Below are 26601 nucleotides of genomic sequence, written 5' to 3'. Positions count from 1 at the left end.
AAATACCCTAAATCTATTAATATAAGAGCGGAGACCATAATTTGAAGAGATACATGCACCCCAGTGTTCACTGCAGCACTGTTCACAATAGCGAGGATGTGGAAACAACCTAGATGTCCATCAACAGAGAACTAGATGAAGAAGACATGACACAGATATACACTGGAGTATTACTCAGCCTTTAAAAAGAATGAAATGATTCCGTTTGCAGCAACATGGTTGGACCTGGAGATTATCATACTAAGTGAAGTAAGTCTGACAAAGAAAAACAAATATCACTTATGTGAAGAATCTAAAAAATAATGATACAAAGTAACTTATTTATAAAACACAAACAGACTCATAGAAAACAAACATATGGTTACCAAAGGGAAAAGGCTGGGAAGAGGGAAAAATTGGGAAGTCGGAATTAACATATACACATGACTATACATAAAATAGCTAAGCAACAAGGCTCTACTCTATAGCACAGGATCTCTCTACTCAATACTCTGTAATGGCCTATATGGGGAAAGAATCAAGAAAGAGTGGAAGTATGTATTTGTATAACAGATTCATTTTGCCATACACCTGAAACTAATGCAACATTGTAAATCAATTATACCTCAATAAAAAAAAGTTTTTAAAGCTACATAAAGGTAAATAGAAAAGAGGGAGAGAGAGGGACTTCCCTGGTGGTCCAGTGGTTAAGAATCTCCTTTGCAATGCAGGGGACTTGGGTTCGATCCCTGGTTGTGAAACTAAGATCCCATATGCTGTGGGGCAACTAAGCCTGAGTGCCACAATTGATAGCCCATGCGACTCAACACAGCCAAATAAATACATATTTTTAAAAAAGAGAGAGAGAGAAATGGAGGGATCTATTTTGGCAACTCATCACAAAGACTTAAAATTTCCCTCCCTTCCTGGTTCTGTTTGGAAAACCATGTAGTTGTAGAGAAACCTAAATCAAAACATTTACATAAACCTACTAAGCTACAAAAGCACCACAGGAAGTTGTGCTGAGACTCTGGTGTCTGCCGTATTGATTCCAGAGTCCTTATTCTTTCCTTCCAGCTCACACCTGTACACATCTCAGATCCCCTTCTCAGGGTCTCTGCTACAGTTAAGAGGTACCACACGCCAACACCACCCATCAGCCCACCCTTCCCAGCAGGGGACTGGATCTCCTGTCTGTGTTTCTGCAAAAGTCATTCTGTTTGCGTAGACTGCCCTTCTCTCTTTGTTCTGTTCATCAGCCTTCTTCCCCCAGCAGTCCTCCTCAGCATTTGAGTGCCATTGATACTACATTACTATCATTTTCCCACACCTCACCTTGCAAGTTCACCTACATAGTTTTAATTTATATTAATCATACCAGGAATGACACATACTATTATAGATCTTAATTGTTATATAACTGTATATTAATAGTTGAATGAGCTGGCAATGCCCTTGAAAACAATATGAATCATTTCTAGGCAGTGATTTAATCTCAGCAGAAAAATATCCAATTTTGGTCTTTACGCCATAATTCTAAACAAAAATGTTCTTCAATATCAGTTAATCTGGAAATTTCTAAAGCCCCTCATCAGACTAATTGGGGAGCTCCTCCCAGCAAAAACACTACCCCAAGGGCTCACAGATTCCAAGATTTAATACTTAATTTCGGAAAGGAGAAATGAGGAACCAAATGAACTATCCTCAGCTGTTAAATACAGGCAGGCAATTATAGTGAGGCCCATTGTGCTCTATATCTGATTTGAACATAAATATATAGTTTGGCCTCACAGCGCGTGTGCCCACATGGACATGCGTGCGCATGCATACGCACACCCTCACACACATCCTTGCCCCCTCCACAATTGGTGAGGTCTCCTCTTGGAGTCTCTGCTCCACTCAAGCCTCATATTCCAATTGCGTCTTAGACACATCGTTTCCCGGACATTTTCCTGGGAGGTTGAGAGCCCTTCCTGCCTTGGTCCCCTCTCACCCCATTCTCCGGAGTGGCCAGGGCAGAGTACAGCTTGCAGAGGGAGATGATGCCACTGTATTCTGGGAGGGGCACCAGCTCATTGCAGTTGTCCTTCTTGAAGGTCAGCATCTTGTTGATGAACTTTTCGAACATGCGCTGAAGGGGCTCGGCCTCCACCTGGTATTGAATGAGCAGGGGCTCTGAATTATTCTGTGTACCCGCCCCCACTCCCCAGGCCCCACTGGTTACTTTCCGCTCCTCCATCTCCTTCATACCTTTGGCCTCTTGTCCAGCCATGACTGAACATAGGGCTTCCAGCCTAGGTCTGTGTAGTCGGTATACACCATCCCGCAGCGAGACACAGTGGCCGGGGAGGCCACTGCCAAGTTCTCCACTTCGAACAGGAGAGACACCTATAGATATACTTGGTCAGAACCTTGTCTTTCCCTCAGTAGTAAAAACACCCAGAATTCTGATGCTGCAAGGTGTCTCTACTGAGTACCACATGTGGCAGGATGAATAAGGACCTAAGCTTTGCAAATGATTTGCTTATTTTAAAAAATTAGGGCTTATTCAAGGTCATCCTTATGAGAAGTCTCTCTCCCCCTCACATTGTTTGATTGGGTAGGAAAGGGTGGGCTCTTTACAAAAGCTCATAAATTATAGCCCAGGTGCACAAGGGCGGGTTATTCCCCCATATGTCAGTGGCAATGAGGTTTCCTTAGTCTCTGCCACAGCGCATCCTGGTACACAGTTCTCTATACGATTGTCCTCAGCGTCCGTGGCAGACAGGCATCTCTTCTTCAGTCTCAGGTTGCCCTGAGTCCCGGTGTCCTCCTCTTCCTTGTTCCTATAGAACTTCCTCTTTTCTCTTGCCCCTGCTCTTCCCCTCAGGCCTCCCCCGGGGCCCTCCAGTTTCCACCCCCTCAACCTGCTCAGGCATCGCGATGCGCTCTCCGTTGATGAGGGTCAGCACTTTGTTATCATCCATGACAGAGTTCATGCTCTCAATCCACAGAGTGTCCACAGGGCCATCGAAAAGGATCCACTTCTCATCTGGTTTCTCATCTTGGTAGGAGGTGGAGGAGAAGGAAACCACAGCTTTGTTACCTTGCCCTCCCTCCATGCTCATCTCCCTGGAGACACAAGCAGCTGCTTCCTGGGATCTCTGCATCTCCCAAGCATTTCCCCCCGCCCCAAATTGAGTTTTCTATCCCCACACTGCCCACCCCCTCAGGAAATTCAGGCATCTGCTCTCCCCACCCCATGACCCCTTGGGTACCTGCACATGCTGTCCTCATGACACTGGACAGGACGCCATCTGTCCATTCATTTGTGTTGAGGTCATATTCCCCATACAGCTCCCCTAGGGACAGTGCCTTAGGGTTCAAAGGGAACTCCTAAAATAGACAAAGGAAGGGAGTTTTGAGCTGCCGGCAGACACAAATCCCAGGCTGTCCCTTTATTTCCAGACTCCCTTTATTTCCAGGTATTTGTATTCGGCCTCGGTCTCTCTCACCCCTCCCCCAGGCCTCCCTCCTGGTCTGTACTGCCCTCCCTACATCCTGGTGCCCTCGCCTGCTACTCAAGTCTTAGACAGCAGCCCCACTGCCCCAGCTCCGCACCCTGACAATGTTGAAGTTGGGCTCCCCCGCACGGCACAGGGAGGACAAGGAGGACTGGAGAATCCTCCATGAGGCAGTCTTGCCACTGCCGGTGCAGCCCACGATCATGGTGGAGTGGCGGGAATTCTTGGTTTCATACAACTGGATGACCTTGGTGAGGGTGAACGGGGTGGGCTGCAGGCCCATGTCCCGAATCTCCTGCTCAATGGTCTCCCGCAGCTGAGAGAAGGGGAAATACAGGAAATGGAAAAAAAGGGTGAGGCATATAGAGGGTTTTCAAAAGCTCCCAATGTCTGGGAGGATAATACTCAAATGCTTTTTAAAAAAATGGCACCAGGGCCCTTTGCACCCTGGAAGCTGTTCTTTCCTTGGGAAGTTGGCCAATTGAAGAGCTAAGAGATTGGGCTCTGGAGTCAGCCAGCCTGGATCCCCAGGTTTCAGCCATGTGAACCTGCGTGAGTGAACTTCTTTGAGACTCAGTTTCCTAATCTGTTAACTGGGAGTCATCATAGTACTTCACCCTCAGGACTGTTGTATTCAATAAGGTAGTCAACGTGAAACACAATGTCTGGTACAAAGTTCTACAGATATCTTCTAATATCATTCAACAAACATTTATTAAACCTCTAAAGTAGGTGCCAAGCAGTGTGCTTGGTCCTGAGAACAAATTAGTGTTCATCCTGTTTCAGGGTCCACTGTCTAGTGAGGGAGCCAGACATTAAACAACTCACCAATTAAGTTAAAAAGGAATGCTTACAAAAGAAAAAAACTCTGATTCGAGAAGATACATGCACCCCAGTGTTCATAGCAGTGCTATTTACAGTAACCAAGACACAGAAGTAACCTAAATGCTCATCAACATGAATGGATAAAGAAGATGTGGTAGAAAAGAATGAAATAACGCCATCTGCAGCAACATGGATGAACCTAGATATTATCATATTAAGTAAGTCACACAGAGGATTAAGTAACTCAACAGAGGATGAGATGGTTGGGTGGCATCACCGACTTAATGGACATGAGTTTGAGTAAACTCTGGGAGTTGGTGATGAACAGGGAGGCCTGGCGTGCTGCAGTCCATGGGGTTGCAAAGAGTCAGACACGACTGAGCGACTGAACTGAAGTCACAGAGAGAAAGACAAATATCATATGATATTACTTACATGGAATCTTGAAAAATTACACAAATGAACTTATTTACAAAGCAGAAATAGAATCACAGACCCAGAAGAAAAACTCATGGTTACCAGAAGGGGAAAGGGCAGGGATAAATTAAGAGTTTGAGATTAGCAGATACAGCTGCTATATATAAAATAAACAACAAGCACCTACTTTACAGCAAAATCACTGCAGATGGTGACTGCAGCCATGAAATTAAAAGATGCTTTGCTCCTTGGAAGAAAAGCTATGACAAACTTAGATAGCATTTTATTTATTTATTTTAAATATGGAACGCTTCACGAATTTGTGTGTCATCCTTGCGCAGGGGCCATGCTAATCTTCTCTGTATCGTTCCAATTTTAGTATATGTGCTGCCGAAGCGAGCACTTAGATAGCATTTTAAAAAGCAGAGACATTACTTTGTCAACAAAGGTCAGTATAGTCAGACCTTTGTTTTTGCAATAGTTTTTCATTTTTTCAGCAGTCATGTGTGGATGTGAGAGTTGGACCATAAAGAAGGCTGAGAGCCAAAGAATTGATGCTTTTGAACTGTGTTGTTGGAGAAGACTCTTGAGAGTCCCTTGGACTGCAAGGAGATCCAACCAGTCAATCCTAAAGGAAATCAGTCTTGAATATTCATTGGAAGGACTGATGCTGAGTCTGAAGCGCCAATACTTTGGCCACCTGATACAAATTGCTGACTCATTGGAAAAGACCCTGATGCTGGGACAGATTGAAGGCAGGAGAAGAAGGGGACGACAGAGGACGAGATGGTCAGATGGCATCACCAACTCGATGGACATGAGTTTGGGCAAGCTCCAGGAGATGGTGAAGGACAGGGAAGCCTGGCGTGCTGTAGTCCATGGGGTCGCAAAGAGCTGGACACGACTGAGCAACTGAACAACTTTACAGCACAGCGAACCATATAAAATATCTTGTCATAACCTATAATGGAAAAGAGTCTGAAAAAGAATATACATATAAATATATATGTTCAGTTCAGTCGCTCAGTTGTGTCTGACTCTTTGCGACACCGTGAACCGCAGCACGCCAGGCCTCCCAGTCCATCACCAACTCCCGGAGCTTGCCCAAACTCATGTCCATTGAGTTGATGATGCCATCCGACCATCTCATCCTCTGTCATCCCCTTCTCCTCCTGCCCTCAATCTTTCCTAGCATCAGGGTCTTTTCCAATGAGTCAGCTCTTCACATCAGGTGGCCAAAGTATTGGAGTTTCAGCTTCAACATCAGTCCTGCCAATGAACACCCAGGACTGATCTCCTTTAAGATGGACTGGTTGGATCTCCTTGCAGTCCAAGGGACTCTCAAGAATCTTATCCAACACCACAGTTCAAAAGCATCAATTCTTCAGCGCTCAGCTTTCTTTATAGTCCAATTCTCACATCCATACATAACAACTAGAAAAACCATAGCCTTGATTAGACCTTTGTTGGCAAAGTAATGTCTCTGCTTTTTATTTAATATGCTGTCTAGGTTGGTCATAACTTTCCTTCCAAGGAGTGTCTTTTAATTTCATGGCTGCAATCACCATCTGCAGTGATTTTGGAGCCCAAATAAATAAAGTCTGACACTGTCTCCACTGTTTCCCCATCTATTTGCCATGAAGTGATGGGACCAGATGCCATGATCTTAGTTTTCTGAATGTTGAGCTTTAAGCCAACTTTTTCACTCTCCTCTTTCACTTTCATCAAGAAGCTTTTTAGTTCCTCTTCACTTTCTGCCATGAGGGTGGTGTCATCTGCATATCTGAGGTTATTGATATTTCTCCTGGCAATCTTGATTCTAGCTTGTGCTTCTTCCAGCCCAGCATTTCTCATGATGTACTCTGCATATAAGTTAAATAAGCAGGGTGACAATATACAGCCTTGACATACTCCTTTTCCTATTTGGAACCAGTCTGTTGTTCCATGTCCAGTTCTAACTGTTGCTTCCTGACCTGCATACAGATTTCTCAAGAGGCAGGTCAGGTGGTCTGGTATTCCCATCAGTTTATTGTGATCCACACAGTCAAAGGCTTTGGCATAGTCAATAAAGCAGAAATAGATGTTTTTCTGGAACTCTCTTGCTTTTTCAATGATCCATCAGATGTTGGCAATTTGATCTCTGGTTCCTCTGCCTTTTCTAAAACCAGCTTGAACATCTGGAAGTTCATGGTTCATGTCTTGCTGAAACCTGGCTTGGAGAATTTTAAGCATTACTTTACTAGCGTGTGAGATGAGTGCAACTGTGTGGTTATATATTATATAAAAGATGTATATAATTATAAATTATTATAATTGTATATACACATATATACGTGGATTTACATACATATAAAACTGAATCACTTTGCTGTACACCCGAAACTAACACAACACTGTACATCAAAATTAGGCTTCAATAAAAATTTTGTGTGTGTGTGTGTTTTATTTTATTATTTTTTAAAATTTATTTATTTTAATTGGAGGCTAATTACTTTACAATATTGTAGTGGTTTTTGCCATACATTGACATGAATCAGCCATGAGTGTACATGTGTTCCCCATCCTAAAACCCCCTCCCAACTCCCTCCCCATCCCATCCCTCTGGGTCATCCCAGTGCACCAGCCCTGAGCACCCTGTCTCATGCATCGAACCTGGACTGGCGATCTGTTTCACATATGATAATATACATGTTTCAATGCTATTCTCTCAGATGATCCCTCCCTCGCCTTCTCCCAGAGTCCAAAAGACTGTTCTATACATCTGCGTCTCTTTTGCTGTCTTGCCTATAGGGTTATCGTTACCATCTTTCTAAATTCCATATATATACGTCTTTTTCTTTCTGACTTACTTCACTCTGTATAATAGGCTTCAGTTTCATCCACCTCATTAGAACTGATTCAAATGTATTCTTTTTAATGGCTGAGTAGTATTCCATTGTGTATATGTATCACAGCTTTCTTATCCATTCGTCTGCTGATGGGCATCTAGGTTGCTTCCAGGTCCTGGCTATTATAAACAGTGCTGCGATGAACATTGGGGTACACGTGTCTCTTTCAATTCTGGTTTCCTCAGTGTGCATGCCCAGCAGTGGGATTGCTGGGTCATATGGCAGTTCTATTTCCAGATTTTTAAGGAATCTCCACACTGTTCTCCATAGTGGCTGAACTAGTTTGCATTCCCACCAACAGTGTAAGAGGGTTCCCTTTTCTCCACACTCTCTCCAGCATTTATTGTTTGTAGACTTTTGGATAGCAGCCATTCTGACTGGCATGAGATGGTACCTCATTGTGGTTTTGATTTGCATTTCTCTGATAATGAGTGATGTTGAGCATCTTTTCAGGTGTTTGTTAGCCATCTGTATGTCTTCTTTGGAGAAATGTCTGTTTAGTTCTTTGGCCCATTTTTTTATTGGGTTGTTTATTTTTCTGGAATTGAGCTGCAGGAGTTGCTTGTATATTTTTGAGATTAATTCTTTGTCAGTTGCTTCATTTGCTATTATTTTCTCCCATTCTGAAGGCTGTCTTTTCACCTTGCTTATAGTTTCCTTCGTTGTGCAAAAGCTTTTAAGCTTAGTTAGGTCCAATTTGTTTATTTTTGCTTTTATTTCCATTACTCTGGGAGGTGGGCCATAGAGGATCCTGCTGTGATTTATGTCGGAAAGTGTTTTGCCTATGTTTTCCTCTAGGAGTTTTATAGTTTCTGGTCTTACATTTAGATCTTTAATCCATTTTGAATTTATTTTTGTGTAAGGTGTTAGAAAGTGTTCTAGTTTAATTCTTCTACAAGTGGTTGACCAGTTTTCCCAGCACCACTTGTTAAAGAGATTGTTCTTTCTCCATTGTATAATCTTGTCTCCTTTGTCAAAGATAAGGTGTCCATAGGTGCATGGATTTATCTCTGGGCTTTCTATTTTTTTTTTTTTTTTTTTTTGCAGTGAGGAACTTTATTACAAGCTCCGGCAGGGACTCCCTCCACACAACCTAGTGGCCGTGCGGACAGAGCCCCGAGTGATGGCAGCGATCTATTTTTATACCGTATAGCGGGGGAAGCGGGAAGCTTAAGGGGATTGGTTAATTCTTTAACTAAGGAGGTCTTGTAAGCTACTGATTGGTGGGAGGTGAGGGGCTTTCTTGAGGAACTTTCCTGCCCTCCCTTGATTGGCTTGTTGAGTTTCTTTCTCTTTAAATTTTGTTTTCTCTCCGCGGGAGGGGGTTTTACTCAAAATGGCGGTGCTATCCTAAAATGGAGTTGTTTGGGTTTCGCATTTCACACTCCGAACTCAGTGCTCAAGGAGACTCAGGTGAGGTAACACTAGTTGTCAAAACAGAAGGAAGCTGGGCTTTCTATTTTGTTCCATTGATCTATATTTCTGTCTTTGTGCCAGTACCATACTGTCTTGATGACTGTAGCTTTGTAGTATAGCCTAAAGTCAGGCAGGTTGATTCCTCCAGTTCCATTCTTCTTTCTCAAGATTGCTTTGGCTATTCAAGGTTTTTTGTATTTCCATACAAACTGTGAAACTATTTGTTCTAGTTCTGTGAAAAATACCATTGGTAGCTTGATAGGGATGGCATTGAATCTATAGATTGCTTTGGGTAGTATACTCATTTTCACTTAATTGATTCTTCCAACCCATGAACATGGTATATTTCTCCATCTATTTGTATCCTCTTTGATTTCTTTTATTAATGTTTTATAGTTTTCTATATATAGGTCTTTGGTTTCTTTAGGTAGATATATTCCTAAGTATTTTATTCTTTTTGTTGCAGTGGTGAATGGAATTGTTTCCTTAATTTCTCTTTCTGTTTTCTCATTGTTAGTGCATAGGAATGCAAGAGATTTCTGTGTGTTAATTTTATATCCTGCAACTTTACTATATTCATTGATTAGCTCTAGTAATTTTTTGGTGTGTTCTTTAGGGTTTTCTATGTAGAGGATCATGTCATCTGCAAACAGTGAGAGTTTTACTTCTTCTTTTCCAATCTGGATTCCTTTTATTTCTTTTTCTGCTCTGATTGCTGTGGCCAAAACTTCCAAAACTATGTTGAATAGTAGTGGTGAGAGTGGGCACCCTTGTCTTGTTCCTGACTTTAGGGGAAATGCTTTCAATTTTTCACCATTGAGGATAATGTTTGCTGTGGGTTTGTCATATATAGCTTTCATTATGTTGAGGTATGTTCCTTCTATTCCTAATTTCTGGAGGGTTTTTATCATAAATGGATGTTGAATTTTGTCAAAGGCTTTCTCTGCATCTATTGAGATATATGGTTTTTATCTTTCAATTTGTTAATGTGGTGTCTTACATTGATTGATTTGTGGATATTAAAGAATCTTTTTCATATTTAATATTAAATATCTTTTTAATATGTTGCTGGATTCTGTTTGCTAGAATTTTGTTAAGGATTTTTGCATCTATGTTCATCAGTGATATTGGCCTGTAGTTTTCTTTTTTGTGGCATCTTTGGTTTTGGTATTAGGGTGATGGTGGCCTCATAGAATGAGTTTGGAAGTTTACCTTCCTCCACAATTTTCTGGAAGAGTTTGAGTAAGATAGATGTTAGCTCTTCTCTAAAGTTTTGGTAGAATTCAGCTGTGAAGCCGTCTGGTTCTAAGCTTATATGTATATAATTATTATATATATAAATGTATATATAAATTATTATAATTATACATACACATATATATGTGGATTTACATATATATAAAACTGAATCACTGTACACCCAAAACTAACACAACACTGTAAATCAACTAGGCTTCAATAAAAATTTTTTAAAAATAAAAAATAAATGAATGCTTATAGAACCATGACACATGTGGGTCCCAGAAGAGTGTGACCTTTTAAAATATACAGCCAATGCAACCAAATAATTTCAAACATATGCAGGATTTTACTTGTCTCTCTCAAATACACTAAGAGGCCTCACTTCTACTACTTCCTTCCACTGAGAATTAGTTGTATTATCATGTCATGTTTGTGTGTATTTGTGTGTGTGTATGTGTATTGAGCATCATGCCCCAAGTTTTTTTTTTTAATTAAAAAAATATTTATTTACTTGGCTGGGCCAGGTCTTGTTGCGGCACACTGGCTTGTTAGTTGTGGCTTGTGGGATCTAGCTCCCTGACCAGGAATTGAACCCCAACCTCCTGCATTGAGAGTGCAGAGTCTTAGCCACTGGATTACCAGGGAAGTTTCTTAATCTCCATTTTTAACAGGGTTTTCTCCTTTCCTCAACTATATTTTGTGTCCCCCAAACCAGAGACCTACTATTTTTACCCTCTAGTCTTCTGCCAAAGTGGGAAAGGGACGGCCATCCAGGAACATCCTTCCTGGTATAAATGCCTTTTTAAAAAAAAAAAAAAATCTCTTTAGAGTAGTTGCAGCAGGTTTTCAAAAGGAAACAAAATTGTTTTTAATCCACCTTTTTACCTAGAAGTCCTCTCTGAATATAATGAGGTTGTTGGGTTTTTTAAATTTCAATTATAATATATTTTTTCATTTGTAGCAATTCTATTGGTTCTTTTCAAGTCTACTCTGTTTAGAAGTCTCTTGTTCCTGGATCACAGTTTCAAACTTCTCTCTTATTTCTTTAAACATACTAAATGTAGGTACTTTTAGAATTCTGTGCTGATGATTGTCCATATCTGAAGTCTCTGTGGTTCTGATTGCGCTGTTTTGTTGTTCTCTGGCTTCCCTTCATGATATCTTGTTTCCTTGTTTGTTTTGTGATTTTTGACCAGAAGCTGCTCATTTTCTTAGGCTTTCACGAGAATTCTTTGGGCTTTTAAGTTGAAGTTTCATTCTTCTAGAAATAATTTGCATTTGTTTCTGCCAGCCACTTGGGGAAGACACTAACAACCTGGAAATACTTCAAATTAAATTCTAAATTTGAGATTTGGGGGGAGTACACAGTAAAATAAATGATGACCAGAAACCACGCGAGGGCTGACTCAAGGTTAGGAAGTCTCAAAGGAGATTCTGCCCCTTCCTCTCACCGCCAATGGTCGTGACAAGCAAGTTTCTTTACTGTACAGACCCTCCTTACTGGTAGGTTTCTCACTTTCCCACTTACTGAAGGTGTTTTCCCTTGTGGGCCAAAGTCTATGCACGACTGGGTTTTCTGTTATACCTCAAAACCTGAGCTACTTTATCTCCTTTCCTCAGTGCCTTACATTCAGCAAAACCTTTCAGGGAGAAAGCCAGCTTTGTCATTCACTTGCCTCCCTGCTTTTATTTCCCCTCCTCATCCCAGAATTCCTTCTTTCTTGCCAGTTTAGCAGTACATTTTAAAAGGTGTGTTTTAATATTTTTATCCAGCATTTTAGTGGTTTCAATGGAAAGGATCACGCAAGATATCTAAACTGCCATATTGCCAGAGAAGAAAATTCCTACACATTCTAGAATTCTCCTCCCTTGGCCCTTTCCATCCCACCCTTCTCCCTTATCAAACAGCTCCTAGCAGTCTCTCCTCAAAACTCCCTGAATGAGGAGAGAGGCAGAGACAGGAGAGGGCTGACAGGTATAAAGTAGGAAAGCCAGTGGACCAGAGATCTCCATGAAGTCAAGGAACTGATGAGTAGAAGTCCTTGAGCAGGTGAGTCAGGGTCTGGGGAGTTGAGGGGAGAATGTAGAATGTTGGAATAAGTTTGTATCTTTCCCTAACCACCCTAAAGTGGGAGTCCCACTTTATAGATAAAGTAGCCCAAAGAAAGGGTAACTGTCTTGCTCAAAGTCATAGCCAGTTGAATGGATAGCCAGTGAAGGGCAGAACAAGGCCTGGAAGCCAGATGTCTTGTTCCCAGGACACCACAGGATCCACATTCACACAAGAGGTCAGGGAGAGTCTTGGGGATCAAATACCTTGCCGTAGTCAATGACCGGCAGCTCGATGCTGGGGAACAGATCTTGCACGATGGCATTGAAGAGGGGCACGTCGACGGAAGTCAGTTTGGCAATATTCATATCTCTCATTGAGAGCAGCAGAACCTGCAGGGGAAAGAGAGAGACTCAGGCTGGAGGAGCCAGGGCCCAGCTCTTCATTAGGCCTTTCCTTTCTAGAGGGGTGAGAGGCAGGAGCTAAGAACAAGGGAGGACTTCCCTGGTGGTACAGTGAACCAGAGTCTGCCTGCCATTGTAGAGGACATGCATTTGTTCCCTAGTCTGGAAAGATACCACATGCCGTGGAGCAACTAAGCCTATGGACCACAACTACTGGAGCCCCCACTCAAGAGGCTGGGAGTGAACTACTGAACCCGAGTGCTGCAACTACTGAAGCCCAAGCATGTAAAGACCATGCTCCATAACAAGAGAAGCCACCACAATCAGAAGCCCATGCACGGCCACAAAGAGTAGCCCCCAGTCACCACAACTAGGGAAAGCTCGTATGCAGCAATGAAGACCCAGCACAGCCAAAAATAAATAAATAAATAAGAAAGAAAGAAGAACAATGGATACACCCCAGCTAGTCATGAGCAACAGGACAGGTGGAACTTGGGCAACACCAAGGAGGGCTGGAAGAGTGGGAAAACTGATTGAGGGAAAGTAAGGATGTGAAAAACTCCAGTGAAGGTGCAGAGAACCAGTGATGGTGGTGGTTAACGGTCAAGACGGCGTCCTCAGTCTACCTCTTCATCAGACAGGTCGGGCTGCAGGCGGCGCTTTTTGCCAGCATAGCGCAGGAGGGAGGTGAGGGCACGCAGGCCGAAGTCATAGTGGTCCTGTCTGGAGAGCTGCTGCACAGCCAGCGAGTAAAGTGTGTACACCTTCTTGGCCAGAACCTGGAGGCCAAAACAGAGGAAGGAACCATCCATTTCCCATAAATCCCTCTGCTTCATGTAGTTACAAAAAGCTGGGTGCCCAGGCATGAAGCAGCTGGAGGACAAAGGATAAGAAGATCTTGTGAATTGTGTCATCAAGGACCAGCAGCGTGATAGAGGGGAGACCTCTCTCCTCTGGATTCTCCTGCCCCCATATCCTACTGAGAGTCAGGTACATTTCTTGTAGGGTAAACTGATTGTGAGGACTTTGCGGGGGGTGGTTCTTGGGCCCAGAGGGTAATCATGGATGAGAGACAAGAGATGATCAGAATACCTTGCAGTTGCCAAAGCCTTCCCCAAAAAGAATGATTTCTGCAATAAGTGTAGAGTCGGGCACCACCATGGCAATTGGCCGGAACATGGATTTAAGATTGTCAGGAAGCTCTGTGCGGCCAGCATAGCCTGGAAAACAGCACCACGTATTCAGAATCCATGAAAGAGTAAGCAAAAGTGTTGATCGCTCAGTCATGTCCAACTCTTTGAAACCCGTCAGGCTCCTCTGTCCGTGGGATTCTCAGGCAACAATACTGAAGTGGGTAGCCATTCCCTTCTCCAGGGGACACTGCTTCCCACAGACCTACTTCCCCATCAGTCCCATTCTCCCCATTCTCTGCTTCATCCTGAGCCCTCTCCCCAGCTCCAACTCCAAGATCTCTTGCTCTCTCATCTCAACCCTGGCTTTTCCCACACCACTCTGCTCTTCTTTCCTACCCTCAGCCCTTTCCTTATTTGCTGCAGGGCCCTGCTTCAGACTCAAATTACAGAGCTGTCTTGTTCCCATCTCTCCAAGTTTCATGGATTGGGCGGGCCAAAAAGTTTGTTCAGGTTTGTTCGTTAAGATGTTATGGAAAAACCTGAATGAACTTTGTGGCTGACCCAATATAACTCACTCAGTGCTAATAGAAATCGCAGCTGTTTCTCTGATTCTTTTAGTGCGGAAGCCCTTTCCTGTTTTCTCCTTGATCCTACCCACAGAGCTGTTCCTAGGCAACAGTGATGAGAGACCCTAGGCCCTGCACTTCAGGGAGGTTCTCTCATCCGGTAAAAGGGATGGCAGATAGACCAGAACTCTAGGAGCTAGTTCAACAGAAGAATAAGGCTAAGTACCTTGAAAGACTAGGATGACATCTATGCACCCGAGCCAACACTAATCCCTTTAGGAAAGACAGTAAGGTTGCTTCCCCTTCTCCTAGAAATGCATATGTTCATCCTCTCACACTTTGTTGCCTTTAGCAGCACTGCACTTGGCTAAATACACTGGCCTGGGGTGGGGGAGGGGGAAGATGCACGGACATTTGCCCTCAGGAGCCCCATCTACTCTACTCCCAGGCCCTTACCAGGGTTCATGGTGATGAAGATCCCACAGGACCACACCAGATTGATTTCAAAGCCCTCGAAATAGAAGCGAGTGAGGCCGGCAGCCAGGGCAGAGAGGATGGACAGGATCTGCTGGGCCACCACTGACAGCACCTCCACATTGATGCGGTTAAACTCATCAAAGCAGCCCCAGGCACCCGTCTGTAGTGGGGGGGGAGGAGGGGCAGAGTTGCTGGGAGTAAGACAAGTGACCCCGGACTGGGGAAAACTAGAAACTGTGACTAACCTATCCTCCCCCTGAAGTGTTTGGCTAGGAAGAGCGGCCTCTAAAATGAAAGTGTGCAAGTGTGCATGTGTGCATGTGTGTGTGTGTGTGTGTGTGTGAGAAGGGGCTGTTGTAGTTTTGTAGTTTCTGGCGAGAACTTTCCATCAGACAGGAAGGATCTAGGAGAATGCCTGAGAGTCGTGGGTAGAAAAGAGAGCAGGGTAGGGAACTCGTGGGTGTTGAGCGCCCCCAGCATGCACGACTTCATACAAGTTCTCTTACTGAATCCTTACATAACCTCCTGATTTTGCAAATTAGCAAAGTGAAGCGCAGGGAAGCGCAGGGACTTCCCCAGTTGTAAGACCTAACTGAGGCGATGCAGTGTCATCAGTTACAGGGCACTGAACCAGATCTGGGTTTCAGCTGATTTTCTGAAACTAAAAGATATACAGGGGGCCTCCTGGCCAGGCTGGCAGGATGCTGACCTGAGCCAGGCCTGAGTACATCCGGCCCATGGACTTATAGTCCAGGCCCTCAGAGCAGTTGACCACGATGACGTATATGCCGAGGGCCTTGCCCAGGTCCTTGACCGTCTCAGTCTTCCCTGTGCCCGCGGGACCTTTGGGGGATCCGCCTCGATGCAGGTGCAGGGCTGTGGTCAGTGTCATGTAACACCTGTGAGTGGAGGACAGGATTCAGGCCAAACTCCTAGAAGCCTTGACTCAGCATTCACTGCCCCCACCCCAAGCACCCTGTTCATTCCCCACGGCCAACCTGTCGGTTAGGGGGGTGATGACGAGCCGGCCAGAATTACCCAGGTACTCATAACCATACTGGAACTGTGTGTTGGTCTGACGGATCATACAGTCGTCGAGATCCTGGGAAACAGGGCAAAGTAAGAGAGAGGTGGGCATGGAGGGAGAGTCAGGACTGTGGCTGAGAAGGGGGCTGGAAGCATCAGGGAGAAGACTGGGGGCTCCGTTTAGAGTTGGAAGGAGGGACGGGTTTACAGCTCAGATGGAAACTGGCAATTGCGCTGCACGTGTCCAGCCCAGTCCGTGGCAGCAGCTGCTGATCAAAGGGACACCTAGAGTGGGCAATCCCTGGAAACATGCCTCTTGCCATTCCTGACATGGCAGATCCAAGAGAGAGTTACCAGCTGGATTAGGGTGATGGGAGAGGACTGAGGGCTGGGCTGAGATATTACTGTTTTTAGAGAACATGAATTTCATTAAAGCGTCAGTATCGGGTTTAGGGTACAAGAATGGGAAGCTGGCCCTTCCACACCTTCTCCCAGTAGAAGCGCAGTTGGCTGAGCCAGTCGAAGGAGCTGACATCCATGAGGCCACTCTTATAAAGCTTCTCCAGCACATCCCGGGCATGGACTTCTATCGTCACCAGGGCCACAATTTTGAGGCGCATGATCTTGGTCAGGTTCCCCCTGATGGCCTCAGAGTACTTATTCAGTATTGACACCTGTGGAATGAGGCGGTGGAGAAGGTGCGCTGAGCCACCAAACCCTAATCACCTTTGTCCCAGCCTCGTTCTTCTTCCAGCTTTGAGGCTGACCTCACCCCCACTGCAGTTCCTGACCCTCAATATCAGCCCAGGGAGACATACTTCTGACCCACCTGATCTCTCCTCGCTGGACACCTCCCATAATGCACCCCATTCTGACCCCTTCCCACCAGCTCATTGCTAATTCTCACTCCAATGGATCAGCCCCTCCTTCCAGCTCTGGTGCCAGGGCCCGGTCATTCTGGTGGTGTCTCCCCACCTGCTTTTTCTTCATGACCTTGAGGATCTTCTTGTCTGCCCGCTCCTTAGCTGTCAGCAGGCACTTGGTGACATCGGCCGTCCACTGGATCTGACTGGCGGTGATCACCACCTGGGGCACGTGTGGAGGCTCTATTCCAAAGGCCCATCCCTGGCCACCCACACAGCCCAGCTCCCATATTCTGGCTCATTCGGGACCAGGTGCTTCTGCTCTCAATACACTTGACCTGTTCTGGAGGGTGGGCACGGGCCTAAGTCAGGAGCTAAGAGTCCAGCATGCAAGCTTCTGGGTCACAGCCCAGAACAGGGGGCAGGACACCTGCCTTTTGGGTGACTCCAGACTCTGTCTTTACACTGGCTGCTCCCTTGTGGCTCCGTCCTCCTTATTCCCTCATTTCTACTGACCCCAGCTCACCTGGCCAGCCCACTCCTTCACCCACTTGTCCCTCTTGTTGAGAAACTTCTTGAGGGCCAGGCGGCAGTTCCGGAGAAGGTCCCGGAGGGTTACTCTCATGGTCCGCTCCACATCTCCAAGCCAGGACTGGGGGGTAGGTGAGAACAGGATGGCTCGGCCTCAGGGCCAGAGTAAAGAGTGCCCAGAGTGAAGGTGATTGGGAAGGAGGATCCCAGGGCTCTGGGGCCCAAGAGAAAAGCGGGAGCTGGGCAGCAACTGGCTGAAGTCCCTGAGGGGCTTGGAGACCGGGGTCAGAAGGACTTTAAGGAAAGCACGGTGGAGGTTAGAGTTTTAGGCATGGCAGGTGGGAGGCACAAAGGCCCCTTACAGAGATGTTCTCTCCTTATAGAGCCAGCAAAGTTAGAAGAATGAGCCTGCTTCTTAGACACTGGCCACAGCTCACCTCCACAGGCCCTTCCAGAAGCACTGGGTGGAGGAAATCGATGTATTCACCGTCACCCGAGAACATTCCCAACGCTTCCCATTTGCTGCTGGGTCCCCCAACCTGCAGAAGTAGGAAGCTGTTGAGCCCTTTGGGGGTCATGTCTGCTCCTCTCACCTCCCCCTGTATATTACCAGTTCTAGGAAGTTCTATCCCAGATACCCAGAATCATTACTATCCCCCTCCTCTTGGAGGGGCATGGTCTCCTCGGAAGCCGTGAACTCCCTGATTTCACCATCCCTCCCTCACCCTCCTGCCCGTCGTGGCCACCTCCACCAACCTTCTGCATTCTCAGCAGTTTGATGTTGTCAAAGCATTTTTTGAGGTGTGGCTGCACAGCCTCTGGGTTGCGAGACTGGCCCAGAATTTCCAGGAGGTCATCATTGGACAAGAAATAGAAGCGGGGGAAAATATGGCGCTTGGTCTCCAAATACATATCTAGGGACTTCTGAATGTCTTCAAGGATTGTGTTCATTTCTATCAACGTGTCCAGGAGGCCTGGGGAGGAGAACAGTGAGTGACATTGGTCGTGGTCCTTTTACCATTGCCCTGAGTGGATCTGGAGCCTCCACCCATACCCACTCTGCCAGCTCGTGAATGCTGGGGCGCGGACTGCCATATGGTTTTTGGAAGCAGAGAAGTGTCCCCCAATCACTCTTTTCCCATCCTCCTCATGAACACATTATTAAGTGTTCAGTATACACTATGGTACATATTATACATTATAATTAACTATGCATATATGATTCCATTAATATAACTACATATCCCATCAGTCTCTTTCCACCAAAGAAGTGGAGGCTCTGCCAATCATCCCAAGAGCTTCTGTAAGTGAGAGACTGTTCTGCCCATAAACAATTCAGCAAGTTAAATCATTAGATTTAAATACACATCACATGTGCACAATGAAAAAGATCTGCCATCATTGGGACTGCCAGTGTTCCTCATGACAGAGTGAGAAGAGTACTAGAGGAATTCCCTGGCAGTGCCTGGTTAATACGCTGCGCTTCCACTGCAGGGGGCACGGGTTTAACCCCTGGTCATGGAAGTGAGATCTGCAAGCTACATGATACAAAAAAAATGCCCCTCACTGGGAGGCAGATGTGGCTCTTTCATTTATCAGCATGTCATTTAACCTCAGGGAGGTTTTACCTCTTTGTAAAATAGTAATAAGATCCACCTCAAAGAATAATTTGAGATATAAAATAAACTGTGTTCACATCTATAGGTTCTCGATAATGTTAGTTTCCTCCCAGAGTTAGATTTTGATTGGCTTATCCCCTGGTCTTCCCAGTTTCTAGCTTATTGAAGAAACTATGGATGCCCTAGAGTCTGAACTCCAAGGTGACCCTCAGGCCTTCAAGGACAGAGTCTACAAACCATTAGAGCCTTTGAATGACCACATGAGTAGCCCCTGGAGACCACAGGGAGACCTGGTAGCCGTAGACAACGTGGATTTGTTCTGTGTGTTCAACCAAGAGAGAGTGTTGTTTTTATGGCTCTGCTCATACATTGTTCTAAAATGTAATTATGTCAATTATCTCAAATATTACTAATAAAAATTCAAGTTCTCGCTCTATTTTGCACATCCTAATACTTATATATTATCAGAGTAATTGAAATAAAGTGGGTTTTTTTTTTAATGTGTAGAGTTAAGGTTCTTGGGAAAATTTTTCAATTGTTAGATTGGCCCAGGCAAATAAACAAGTCTTCCGTATCTCCTGCCAAAACTCTTCTCAGGCTACCTACCCACCCATCCATTGCCCAACCTGACTTTCTGGTTCTTTACCCCTATTGACCACAAATAACCAGACCTCACCACATATGCGTACATCTCCCCCATCTCCTTACCCAATCCCCATGTCTACCAAAGTGTCTACATTAAAGATTAGTTAATCTAATAATAATAAACCAATTAAAGTCAAGGTAATAACAATAGCTCCTAGTAACCAAAGATTTTCTCTGTGCCATTTAACGGGATAAGTGCTTTATCTGCATTATCTCATTTACCTACATCATCTCACTGAATGAACCACACAGAGAAGAAGAGTGATTCCTTAATCAGAGTTTTTTGAGACACAGTGCAAATAACAGTGCTACCTTTATGCTAGACACTGCACTGAATGCTTTACACTCCTTTATTATCCTCACAAAGACCCCAAGAAATAGCTATCATTAACCCCTCACTGTGGGAATTCCCTGGCAGCCCAGTGGTTAAGACTCCATGCTCCCAATGCTGGGGCCACAGGTTTGATCCCTGGTTAGGGAACTAAGATCCTACATCTGCCTCCGGCAGAGCCAAAATAAAAAAAGGTCAAATAGATACACTCCCCGCCCCCGACATACATATACATATACTACAGGCAAGGAAGCTGCAGTATGGAGGAAACGGCTGCCTAAAGGCATGCAATCAGGAAGGCAGGATTTTGAACTCAAGTCAGTCTGATTCCATATTCCATCCTCTTCACTGCTCTACTGTACTCTGCTCAAATATGTGTTGAGTTTAACCTACAGAATACTATGTAATGCTTAGAAGAGTTTAATCTACAGAACTACTATGTAATGCTTCAGGACAGTCAGGTACAATGGTCAATCTTTCAGTAAATGAAGCATGTGGGGCCTTCCCTGGTGGCTCAATGGTAAAGAATCCACCTGCCAATGCAGGAGACATGGGTTCGATCCCTGATCCAGTAAGATCCCAAATGCCAAGGGGAAACTAAGCCCCTTCACCACAACTACTGAGCCTGTGCTCTAGAGCCAGGGAGCCACAACTACAAAACCCTTGTGCCTAAAGTCTATGCTATACAACAAGGAAGTAGCCCCTGCTCCCCACAACTAGAGAAAAGCCATGCAGCAACGAAGACCTAGCATAGCCAAAAATAAATAAAATTCTTTTTAAAACTTTAAAAAAACATGAAGCATGTGGCCATGACCTCACACACACAGAGCATCTGCCGAGGCTATGTCAGGGCTCAGACCTGGATAGTGGGTGCTCCGGAGAGCATTGGGGTCCTTGTTCACCCGGTCCATAATGGCCTTCCAGTTGCCATTGACTTGGTCGAATAAGCCTGATTCATTGGGCAGCTGCTTCCGGATGTCCTCTCCCAGGAAGATGTTCTGAAGGGCCAATAAGGGGTGTGAGAGGCTGTTTCCCACACCCTCTCCACTCTCTGCTCCCTGTGCTTAGACCAGGAGAGACAATGAAAGAGAAGAAGCATCAGAACCAAAGGGTGAGGGGCTCCCTGGTGGCTTAGTGATAAAGAATCCACCTGCCAACACAAGAGACACGAGTTCGGTCCCTGGTCTTGGAAGATCCCACATGCCACCGATGACTGAGCCCGGGAGCTGTGACTATTGAGCCTAAGTGCGCTAGAGCCTGTGCTCTGCAATCAGAGAAGCTGCTGCAATAAGAAGCCTGAGCACCGCAACAAGAGAGTAGCCCATGCAGCAGTGACAACCCAGCACAGCCAAAAATAAATAAATAAGTAAAATGGAAAAAAAAAAAGAAAGAACCAAAGGGATGTCTAGGTTCTAGAACAAAACTTGGGATTGGGAGGCCAGGTATATGGGTTCAAGAAGAAAAATGGAAGGAGAACAAAGGCTTTTCAAGGAGGAAGCTGAAGATGAGAGGTAAGAACTCAGAGTCAGATGCTTAGGTCCTAGATGAAAAGTGGCTTTAGAGGTGGGACAATGGGGCTGATAACAGGGCAACTATCTAAATGCTCTGCAGAGAAAGGAGCCAAAACAGGATGTAGGGAGAGCTCAGGCAGTGATCCTAACCTCGAGGTACATCCACTGACGCTGCACTGTGAGCACCATCTCAATCACTTCCAAGATGAGGGAGAGGCAGCGCTCCCAGTGGTCCACATCTTTCTCAAAGGCCTTGACAAAGCGAGATGCCTTCATGGTAGACAGAGCCACCTGGTTATCTTCCAGGGCCTGGAATACTTCTTCAGTCCCTCTGGGGTGAAACGTATGAGAATCATAGTCCTTCCCCACCTGCCAAACCGGGTCCCCACTCCGAAGCCCAGGTCCCGCAGCCCTGTCCACCTGAGTCGGTGATGGCCCTTATCCTTGTAGGGCACTATGTCAAGCTGAATCACATCCCAGGTCTTGGCAATGTTCTGTAATGCCTGTGGGGGACAGATCAATCAGGTATTTAGTCCCCAAGGGTAACAGGAGCTGGGAGGGACCCTCAGATCATGAAAAGCTGGAAGCTTTTGCTTCAGAAAGCTGAGGAAACAGGGGAGTATGGGAGAGGACTCTGTCATACCAGTTCTATAGCCAGCTCTTTGGTGGCTGAGGCAGAGATCTCCCCAATTTTCTCTACATGCTGATCCATCCCAAGCTCCACGATCTGCTCCAAGGTGAAGCTTTCTGATTCCTGATCAAACTCACGTTGGACCTCATCCCTGACCTGATCCCAATGCCTGTAGCCAGGGACAAAAAGTCAGATCAGCTGGGGACAAAAGGTCAGCAGGGCCTACTGGGAAGTGTGAGCATCACTCCCTAGCTTTCTTCTATTGGGATATTATGATTCCATGCCTTTATTAATCTGAGATTCAACAGGTATTTCCTAAATAGGCTCTAAGATCCTATTTTAGGCACCGTGGGGAATACAGAGATTGAGCTGCTGACTCTAGAAAAGGAGTTCAGATAGATGATCGCAGGTTTACTAGAGATGAGGTGCTGGGCCAAGTGCTCTACATGAGGCATTTCATTTTCATGATCACTCTATAAATGTTATTCCATTTGTAGGTGAAGAAATTGAGGCTTAGCGAGGTTAAATAACTTAAGCAAATAAAGTGGTTAGATTATACTTAATCATATAATAGATATTAGTGAAGCACTGCCAAAAGCATCATGCTAGAGGCAATATAAAAGAAGTAAAACTATTTACTCCTAAATGGATATACAATTATTAAAACACCACATATGAAATAGTCTATGCTAGCCTCAACAGTTTCAAAGTCCTCCTCTATAACATGATAAGTTCCAGATGCATTAAAAGAATTAAACTTGAGAAGCAAAATTATAAAGTATGCAAAGAGAGTACGGAGATACTGCATTGACAGCTCTGGGATCAGCGAGGGCCTCTTAAGGCACAAAAGTAAAAAAAACCCTAAAGGACAAATGTTAGACTTTGGACTAAAAAATTCAGGCTTTTGTGGGACAGAAGACATAAAGTTGAGCTATGATAGACAACATAAATTGAGAGGAGACAGAAGGGAAAGAGCCAAGAAGGTCAGAGAACCCAGAAGAGTGTGACAGACAGGGAAAGGCAATGGGCTCTTGGGAAGCCTCCTTTCAAGGTGTGTGTTGGTGGACAGAGGGGCAGAGCAAGGTGGGAATGCCATGGAGGGAAGAACCGGGAGAACCGGGTGACTGCCAGGCCAGACCAGGGTGTGAGGAGCAGCCTCACCGCTCTCGAAGGGCGGGGTTTCGCAGGTCCGAGATGAGCGGCATGGTCCTCTTGAACTGCTCTATTTTGGAGCGAGTGGTTTCAATAATTTCCCAGTTTCGGTCCTGAGCAAAAGCAAGAGACGTCAGGAGACCTGCTCCCTTTCCAGCACAGCCCGCCTTCCTCAGTCGCCTGCCCGCGGCCCTCCACCCTCGCCTCACACACCTTGTACTCTTTGGCCAGTCTAGTGAGGCGGCGAAACAGCCCATGGGCCATGGTCTCCATGGCCTCTGTCTGCAGGGTCAGGAACCGGCCTGTCTTCCACTGGTTCCAGTTTTCCTCCCAGTCTCGGGTGATCTCCCAGACTTGCTGCAGCGCGTCCAGCTCCTTTGGGGACCAGACCAGACGGGTGACAGAGTCAGGAGACTCCTACCCTCCTTCTCCCTGACAAACACCTCCTCTCATCCTCAGGAGATTTTCCCTCCTGGCAATGCAGAGCTGCCTCCCCTTCAGTTCACACTTTTTCCTCCACTCTCTTGCTTTAAGAGCGCCTCAAGGAACAAGCACTTGAAAAGATCCTCAATGCCATTAGTCAGTAGGGACATGCAAATCAAAACCACAGGGAGATATTTCACACCCACCAGAATGACTAGGGCCAAAAATAAAGGGAGAAGTGTTGACAAGGATGTGGAGAAATAGGAACCCTTGTACGCTGCTGGGGGAGTGTAAAATGGTGCATTTGCTGTGGAAAACAGCTTGGAGGTTCCTCAAAAAGTTAAACACAGAGTTACCTTGTGATCAGGAGGTATGGACCTCCTACGTCCATACCCACAGGAATTGGCAATGGGAACTCAAATATATGCAAGTACAGGCATAGTCAGAGCAGCACTCTTTACAGTAGCTAAAAAGTGGAAACAACCTAAATGCCCATTGACAGGTTAATGGATAAACAAATGTGGTATATCCATACAATGGAATATTATTCGCGCATAAAAAGGAACGAGGTACTGGCACATGCTGCAGCATGGGTGATCCTTGAAAATATTAGACAAATGTAAGAAGCCATACACAAAAGGTCACATATTGCATGCTTCCATTTATACGGAATGTCCAGAATAGGAAACATCCATGTTTAGTTGACCATTAAAAACCATGAGGGTGAGGGACACCAACCCTCTATGCAGTGGGAAATCTGTGTATAACTTATAGTCCGCCCTCCATATCTGCAGTATATCTATATCCATAGTTTCCCATCTGTGGATTCAACCACAGATTGTGTAGTATTATAGTATTTACTATTGTAAGACATCCATGTATAAGCGGACCTTATCAGTTCAAACCCAGTGTTGTTTAAGGGTCAACTGAACATAGAAAATAGATTAGTGGTCGACAGGGGCTAGGGGAGAGGGAACAGGGTAGGGTATGATTGCTAAAGCGTTTCTTTGGGGGGTGATGAAAATATTGTAGAATTATAAGTGATGGTTGTATAACATCGTGAATGTACTGAATACTACTGAACTGTTCATTTGTAAAATGGCTCTTTTGCTCTCCGAGTTTTACCTCCATTTTTTAAAAAAGCTCCTCGTGCACCATCTTCCTGGTCCCAGGTGTTTTTTGAGGCCCATGGGACCCCTTCTCCTGCTTCCTACCCGCCCCCCGGTCACCATGAGGGCCTTGATGGGCACACCACCTTCTCCAGGTTCTGCAGGTCCTTGGAGGCTGGCTGCTCGATCTTGAAGATGCCCAGGTTGGCACGGAGGATGTTTTCTTCCTCCCGCATGGCATTCAGCATGGCCCGCACATGGGCGATCTGCTCCAGGGCTGCCTGGTGCCCCACACTGCTGGTGAAGGGGCCTGTGGGGAGTCCAAGGTGAGGTCCAGATTCTCACTCAAGGCCAAGGTCCTCTGAAAGGCCATTGTGGCTCACCTACCTCTTTGTGTCTAAATCTCACTTCTTTCCTCCCACAAGAGAAGGAAAACAAGAGGGGATGCATTGAAAAGAATGCATTGAAACTACTAACTGTGGCTGGAGAGTCAGTAATGAGTGAGATGAAAAGCTGGTGTAAGAAAACTGGAGTCGTGAGCAGGGCTGCTGCCTTCCAGCCAAAACTCAGTGACAACAGGTATATCACTGGCAGCAGTGCCTGGCTCTTTCCCTTGTTTGGCACTTTCCTGGGGCCCACACTTTGAAAGACTGAGTCAAGACAAGGGAAAAGCAGAAGGAAAGGTTGCGAGAAGGGTACCTTTGCCTTCAAATTCTTCCAGAAGATTGTGTGCTTTCTTCTTGAAGTCGTCAGCTGAGTGAATGAGGCCTGTCTTGAACTTCTCCTTGTGTTTCTTCAGCATCTGTTCACTGTCCAGCAGTGTTTGCTGGAAGGCAACCCATTCCCCACCGAGACTGTCCAGCATTTCCAGCACCTGGGGACATCACAAAAAGGAGGGTGGCCCACGGAGCTCTTTCTGTCCCACCAACTCCCTGAAGAACTCTTTTCCAATCCTCTAGACCAGAGTCTGTGGCCAAGTTCCAAGCTCTTGGGCAACAAGGCCCAAAGAGATCAAGCAGTTGCTGGGCCTGAAAGAAATCTTCCAGCTGACCCGAAAGAGCACACAAGTTAACTTTGGCTCTCAGAGGCTCTGGGGCCTTGCACCTTCTCCGCTACTCACTTCTCTGCTCTCCCTCCTGACAGCCAAGGGCCTGGGGCTGGGATGGGCCGCTGGAACTCACATTGTCCTGGACTGGCACTTCGTACTTCTCGAGGATGGCAAATTGCTCGTGAATGGGAGGGATCTGGGTTTCCATGGTGGGCAGTTCATGCTGCAGGGTCTCCATGAGTTGCAAACTGACCCCTAGTTCCTCTAGGGTCTGGGGAGGGCGGCTGATTCTGCAGGCAGGGGAAGGGAGCGAGGGTGGGTGGGAAGGCCAGGCCTGCTCTCCCCAACCGGTGGCCTGAGCCAGTGTGCCCCTGCCCACCGAAGGCCAGCCCGCATACTTCTCCGAGTTCTCCTGTAGGTAGGTGTGCAGCTCCAGGAGCCGCCTGGCCGCCATCTCCTTGAGCAGGGTCGTGAACTTGTTCTGCCACTCGTTGCAGTGCTGCACCAGCGAGAACTTGAGGTGCGAGCAGTCCAGGAGCACAAACTGGATGTTCAGGACCGTCTCCTCCTTCTGCACATTATTAGCCACCTCTGTGTAGCTGAAAGAGCCCACACATCCCCACTAGGATGGCTTTTCCTTGGCAGATGTGCCGGACGCCCTGACTTGGTGGTATTTCCCGCCCATCCAGCATCCTTCTGCCCCTAGGTGTTCCCCACTTCCACCTGCCCGGGACAAACTGCTGTGATGGTGTCATTTTCCCTTCACTGCTTTCAGACTCCTTGGTCTGATTTCAAGGCACAGAGATCCAGGC

General features: G+C 45.8%; 1 protein-coding gene and 1 non-coding gene across 2 annotated transcripts in view; both read right to left on the bottom strand.

Moving 5' to 3' along the window:
- Window positions 1–26601, bottom strand: part of DNAH2 (dynein axonemal heavy chain 2) — a 106025-nt gene that overhangs the window by 32400 nt on the left and 47024 nt on the right. The window contains exons 19-44 of the mRNA XM_043903749.1: window positions 26188–26388; window positions 25923–26079; window positions 25441–25615; window positions 24888–25051; window positions 23423–23584; window positions 23219–23322; window positions 22070–22226; window positions 21847–21929; window positions 21577–21757; window positions 20775–20913; window positions 18077–18294; window positions 17758–17859; window positions 17316–17441; window positions 16902–17012; window positions 16412–16600; window positions 15899–16002; window positions 15610–15799; window positions 14880–15060; window positions 13817–13944; window positions 13351–13503; window positions 12587–12712; window positions 3580–3798; window positions 3237–3354; window positions 2886–3022; window positions 2230–2367; window positions 1973–2131 (exon numbers count right to left, since the gene is read on the bottom strand). Coding sequence (XP_043759684.1) covers window positions 1973–2131; window positions 2230–2367; window positions 2886–3022; window positions 3237–3354; window positions 3580–3798; window positions 12587–12712; window positions 13351–13503; window positions 13817–13944; window positions 14880–15060; window positions 15610–15799; window positions 15899–16002; window positions 16412–16600; window positions 16902–17012; window positions 17316–17441; window positions 17758–17859; window positions 18077–18294; window positions 20775–20913; window positions 21577–21757; window positions 21847–21929; window positions 22070–22226; window positions 23219–23322; window positions 23423–23584; window positions 24888–25051; window positions 25441–25615; window positions 25923–26079; window positions 26188–26388 — 3922 coding nt within the window. The remainder of the gene's footprint in view (window positions 1–1972; window positions 2132–2229; window positions 2368–2885; window positions 3023–3236; window positions 3355–3579; window positions 3799–12586; window positions 12713–13350; window positions 13504–13816; window positions 13945–14879; window positions 15061–15609; window positions 15800–15898; window positions 16003–16411; window positions 16601–16901; window positions 17013–17315; window positions 17442–17757; window positions 17860–18076; window positions 18295–20774; window positions 20914–21576; window positions 21758–21846; window positions 21930–22069; window positions 22227–23218; window positions 23323–23422; window positions 23585–24887; window positions 25052–25440; window positions 25616–25922; window positions 26080–26187; window positions 26389–26601) is intronic.
- On the bottom strand, window positions 5021–5127 carry LOC122695763. The gene has a single exon (XR_006341518.1). It is a non-coding gene; the product is annotated as a U6 spliceosomal RNA (small nuclear RNA).

Source organism: Cervus elaphus, chromosome 5 (assembly GCF_910594005.1).
Source record: "Cervus elaphus chromosome 5, mCerEla1.1, whole genome shotgun sequence".
In the NCBI taxonomy this organism is placed as follows: domain Eukaryota; kingdom Metazoa; phylum Chordata; class Mammalia; order Artiodactyla; family Cervidae; genus Cervus; species Cervus elaphus.
This window is presented reverse-complemented; position numbering and strand designations above follow the sequence as displayed.